Source organism: Garra rufa, chromosome 1 (assembly GCF_049309525.1).
Source record: "Garra rufa chromosome 1, GarRuf1.0, whole genome shotgun sequence".
NCBI classification, from domain to species: Eukaryota; Metazoa; Chordata; class Actinopteri; order Cypriniformes; family Cyprinidae; genus Garra; species Garra rufa.
This window is the reverse complement of record NC_133361.1, coordinates 57528865-57534864: the sequence shown is the minus strand read 5'-3', so window position 1 is coordinate 57534864 and position 6000 is coordinate 57528865. Positions and strand designations below refer to the sequence as shown.

Sequence of the window (6000 nt, the reverse complement as noted above, 5' to 3'; positions counted from 1 at the left end):
TTTTTGTTATTCTGTAAAAGGGGGGCCCGGCAGAAAAAGTTTGGGAACCACTGTGTTAACTACTAAGGAAGATGTGTTAACTAATCAGTATGTAATGTATTCTGTCATACCTCCTGAAGAACTACTATTAATTATCTGGTAGTTACGGTTCAAGAAAAATAACTATGAAATAACTACTACTGAACAGTTATATGCAAATAGTCACCATAATAATCAGGTTGTGGCCCACAAATCAAGTACTTGAGTAAAAGTACAGATACCCCAATAAAATATTACTCCAGTAAAATTATAAATGCCTATTCATTTTCAAAAGTAACTTTGTTACAGTCCACTACTACCATTATTAGCCTTTAATGGAAATGAAACATGCGTTTTGTTTGCTACACACCCAAAAGGACTAATATAGGATTACTATAATTGTACATAAGTTTTTTCCTGTACGTTAAATAATTGCTTTGTGCGCATGTTCTGTAGGAAATCTACTTTGGAAAGGATCCCCAACTCTGCTGTCTTGCCATAACTATCAAACTTACTACAGATACACTCTGTAAAATGGTTGTTTGTTTGTTTATTTATTTATTTACCGAAACACTTGGATGAAGCTGTTGGGTGATATTTGTTTTTGTTTGTTTTGTTTTAGTCTCGGGTATTTGTTGTGTTGTGTTAATGCCTAACCCCCAACAAGTTGTGTATTTTGATTACTTTTATAGTTTTTTTTAGATGTAGTAATTATTATTTATAGGTTCAGGTTATTTCAAGTTGTAAGTAATTCCTGCAGAATTATCTAATAATTATTTATTTATACTAAATGGTTCACTATGTTTTCAATTTTTCAGTTTCTAAGTAATTCTTGCAGAATTATCTAATAATTCTTTATTTATTACTAATGGGTTCCTAATATTTACCCTTTAGAACAAGCCTACTGTTTCAAGTTCTAGTACTAAATGGTTCACTATGTTTTCAATGTTTCAGTTTCTAAGTAATTCTTGCAGAATTATTTGATAATTATTTATTAATTACTAATGGGTTCCCTATGTTTTCACTTTACAATTCTGTTTAAGTTTATAAGTAATTCTTGCTGAATTATCTGATCATTCTTTATTAATTACTTTATTAATTAAAAAGGGTTACCAATATTTACCCTTTAGAACAAGCCTACTGTTTCAGGCTCAAAATGAGTCTTGCTGAATTATCTGATAATTCTTTATTAATTACTAATTACAAAATACAAAACAATTCACTACACAGGCAAAACCTCTATTAAGTTTATTGCATGTATTAATGTTGCATTTTCATACTACTACTACTACTACTACTACTACTAATAATAATAATAATAATAATAATAATAATAATAACATTTAAATATGAAAGGGTCACAACTGAATGTAATTTTTCTGTTCACTTTAGTAGTTACTTCACAGTTATTTTTCTTGAACAGTTGATTATCTAACTGTTACTTAACACAATCATAAAATTGTATTACATACTAATTTAGTTAACACATCTGCCTTAGTAGTTAACAGTAGTGAGTTAAGTGTTAATAAATAATTACCTGTTAGTTCTTCAATAATTCCTTATTAGTTAAGCAGTAAGATTATTCTAAAGTGTTACTGAAAGCTCTATAAAAGAGACAAAGGGAAAAAGAGACAAGCTCTTCTTGGAAAAAGTTTGTCTGAGATCATACATACATGATCAGAACAGAAAATAGATTTTAAATCAACCCTAACCCCTTAAGACAATAAACAAGCAAGTGAAATATACGGGGATCCGATGTAAACAGAGTAACAGTGGAATAAGCTACAGCACTCTTTAAGGTTGATATCTTAAGAAATAAATATGCTACATGCTCAGTTTTTTAGAAAAACAGTTTTAGGGAAAAGTGAGAAATAGCGGACCATGTGCTCTCCTTGTGCAGTAGTGGAGCGCCATCTGCTGGATAAATAAAATGTGCTGCTGCACACATGTCCAGAGAGGGGCGCCAAAAGCTTCTGATAAGTTTAACTGTGCTGTTTAACAACAAATAAACAAAATTCTTTTAATTCTGACATTTTACAATAATAATAATAATAATAATAATAAAGAATGAGAAGGAGTGCTCAAACTTTTCACTAGTAATATTTTCAAATATATTGCCGTTTTTACAACAAAGTCCATCTTGAAACTCTACTGATAGTTAGGTTTTGATGGTTACAACAACACACTGTAACATACTTAATTATTTGTATGTATTTCTACAATAAATGCTTGAAATGTTAGCAGCTATTAAAACTGTAAATTTGTGTGAAATGCTTAAATTCTAAGTTTATACTTTAATGAATACATTATCAGCTCAATAGCTTCTGTGTTTTGATCACAGAAACCTGCTTCTGGTATACAAAAATAAGCAGATTTTAAGTCTTGTGTGTTATTTTAGTATGCAAAAATAATTTAATCATGTAACGTGTTTGTACAAATTACAGTACAATACTGAAATTGAATAATTAATTAATTATCAAATTCAACAATTTCGTCTGCCGTAGGTGCTTCCGAGTTGTTGTCAGATTATAAGAGAATGTGCTGTCTGTATGATTATTTAGATGCTTAGAACATACTTGTTTATTTTATTATTAAACTAACGCTACATTTATAAATAAATAAATATATCTCAAAATAAACAAATAAAGTTGTCCCTCCATTTAAAAAAGTCAGCAGTAGGCAATAATTGATCCTAGCAGGTAATTTGACAAATGATTTTAGTATTATAAAAGTCAAATAAACATATAATAGTCGATACTTCACTGATTTCTTTGTAAACTAATTAGACCTATTTTATCGGCAGTGCATCGTAATTAACCTATACAAATGAACTGGTTTTATGCATTTATGTTACATACATCACACGTTATCAACACTTATCAACATGACAGGAGAGCTGAGATTATGTAACAGTAATGTCCGCTGCCTGTCACCGCTCATCGTACGAGTCTGTGCCATATGACGCCACTTCCCGGGAAACGAATTTACAAATCCTACTATAGCAAAGGCGCAGACCAATGTAGTCGCGCAGACATTTGCTTGAAACCCTTCATGAGGCGAACTAATATCCATAAGCCACGCCATGACTAGTATGATTCGTACATTAAATAACGCCCCTTATCCTTTCAGCAAATGAATAAAGCCCACGGACCAAACGTCATCTTACAGCAGTAATATTTATAAGTAAGCCTTCACAGTAGTATGATTCGTAATTTTGCTGGCCGGCAGAGGAGGCGTTGTCCCACATTAGAACGTCACCTTCATTTAATGCAGAAACCGGCTATCCTGGAGAAGGACAAAGGTTTCCCAGCCCTGTAACACACACTGAATACCAGTGAATATAGTGAATATCAGTGATTTGACTTTGTTTTGTGCTGAAGCGCTTGTAAATAGAGCTGTATAAAATGATGAAGAACGGGCATCATGTGAGCAGCGCTCCGGCCGCCGCAGCCTGCAGTCCGGAGAAGAGGAGGCGTACAGTCCGCGTCTGGTGCGATGGATGGTGAGTGCACGCTGGAATGCATTTTCACCGCATTGGCATAAAAACAATATTCCCACTACTAGAGCTATGCTTACATTTAAATTAGATAATATGACGGGACTATAGACTTGGCAGCCACAGTAATGCACCACATCTAATAATGTAAAGTCTGAAAACACTGAATGCTCAAGAAGTTTCGATTGCTTCCGTTAATATTCCGTAATATTACTACCAAATTGCTATTGCTACTAAAAAATAATAAGTATGAATATTTAATTATACTATATTGTATTACTCATATGAATATGAGTAGTGGCATATTTGTGGTAAAGAACAAAAATATGCCAAATATTGATTTATGAGATAATAATAATTATGCTTAACATAATAGTTGTGCTTATACATTTTTTTTTTTAATACAACACATACAGAGTTCACAAAGTCTAATGTATTTTATTTAACTAAAAGTCGCACCCTGAGGTAAAAAACACTCTCCACCTCCAGAGTCCCATCTGTTATTTCACACTCTGCTTTAATGCACACTAGCACATGGGATTCACTGAACGGTTTCACTGACTTGCTTTAACAAACCGTGCTTAGACCCCTAAAAATTAGTGTGAAAACAGGCTTGCGTTTTAATCTACTTTAAAAGTTGGGTTTATCAGCCTGAGTTGAGATATACATTGTAGACAGTTCTTTCTAAAAGCAGGCTTTGCCTGAATAAGTATCAGAATTTGTGAGTTCATTTGGCTGAAAATTTTTTTTGTTTGATTCATGTGCATGATGAGCAGGATTATAGAGCCTTTCTCTTTCAGAATTCCAGCCATTTCTATCCGCCTGTGTGATGGTGTTTTTTTGAGATGTTGCAGAATGTTTGGGATGCCAGAATATTAGACAGTGGAGTGAACTACCATAGAGAGGCAGTGTAAACAGTGCGCTCAGTGACCCCCCCCCCCCCAACCCCACCAGCCCACACCTGCCTGTTCTTCCCATAAAACCTTCTACTGCATAACAAGAGAATGTAACAGTCAGCTCACGATGCTATTGGTTGCGCTACTGTTTTCCCTTCGACGGTTCACGTGATGGTGCATCAGTAACTGACGCTATGGAGCCCCATCCATGTGTGATGTTTGTCTAAAGCATGTATAGAATCACAACAGTTAAATCATTGGCTGATAGTCTAAGTGCCTCCCCCTATGGCAAAATGTCACGCATACTTTCAAATGATGTGATTCATTACAAAAGTGAAAACTCACAGTTTGTTGAGTGTTTGGGCTTTGGTCATGCTTAAGCTGCACTGAATGGCTTGTTAAACTGCACACACTTCAGTAAGTTTAAAATGAAAGTGCTTTACTTACTAAAAAAAAAAAAGGAAGATCATCTGTCTCTATTGCTTAGATTCTTCTGTTGTTGTAGAGGCCACGTAGCAGGGTCCTGGGGATCTGATGTTGAGCTTGAGGCTATGGAGAGGGAGAATTTTATTTTCTGGACTGTATGCAGTGGCCCTCACTCAGCTGTTTAAGTGTTCTCACACTCATAGGGGTCTGAGCACTGTTTTCTGGACTTTTGGTCTGTATGTGAACACTTCAAATGATCTCAGAAGGCTTTAAAGTAATCAAAGCCAAAGTTTGCTTTAAAGTGGATGAGAGGTGGTCTGAGTATAGTTTGCTTTTGTGTGTTGTGAAAGCAAACAGCTCTGGGTTCATTTTTTTATTTTCAAATTCCTTTTAATTTGGTTATGAGCAGTGTTGGGGGTAACATATTACAAGTAAGACAAGTTACGTAATAATGTTACTTTTTCCAAGTAACTAGTAACGCCAGTTACTTTTTTCCCCCCATTTGTTGATTAAATGCTCTCCTGTCTCCATGTTGAGAGGAATCGTGAGTAAGAAGTTACTTTAGTTCTAGAATAAATGTAAACATGCATTAATTAATCTCGCTCAGTAAAAAAAAAAAAAAAAACAGATACAGTATTCCTCAAAATGAACAAAAACAGTAAAATTCAACTCAGAATATGACGCAAACCTGCAATAATTAAATATGTTAAATAATACAAATATGCTTTATGTATTTAATACCATTTTATTAAACTATGACTTTGCTGCCAACTTTCAATGATCCAATTCATCCATACTAATAAGCAAAAATTACTCAAGATAATCTAACATTTGTTTTCCTTTTTGTTTTTAATTGCTGAAGAATTGACATTTTTTCTTCTGCGGTCTACTGTACAGACATAAATTTACTTTTCTCTAAGCCTGAGTGTGAAAAGGCTTTTACATTTGCAAAAAATAAAACTTTTTATATTAAATACAAACAAGCAAGCCCTGCCTAGATTTAAAAAGTAACGCAAAAGTAATGTAACAAGTTACTTTCCATAAAAAGTAACTAAATAACGTAATTAATTACTTTTTTAGGGAGTAACTCAAAATTAGATAATTGTCATGGCTGCTTCTGCTAGCAAACGTCTCCAATACTAAACTTAATACTTAACAATGCCT

The 6000-nt window shown here is 33.7% G+C and overlaps 1 protein-coding gene across 1 annotated transcript in view; it reads left to right on the top strand.

The window, feature by feature from the left end:
• Positions 1 to 3253: 3253 nt before the first annotated feature.
• LOC141337410 (ethanolamine-phosphate cytidylyltransferase-like) overlaps positions 3254 to 6000 on the top strand; it is a 74723-nt gene continuing 71976 nt past the window's right edge. Inside the window, exon 1 of the mRNA XM_073843231.1 lies at positions 3254 to 3520. Within this exon, the coding sequence (XP_073699332.1) occupies positions 3423 to 3520 (98 nt within the window). The 5' untranslated portion in view covers positions 3254 to 3422. The remainder of the gene's footprint in view (positions 3521 to 6000) is intronic.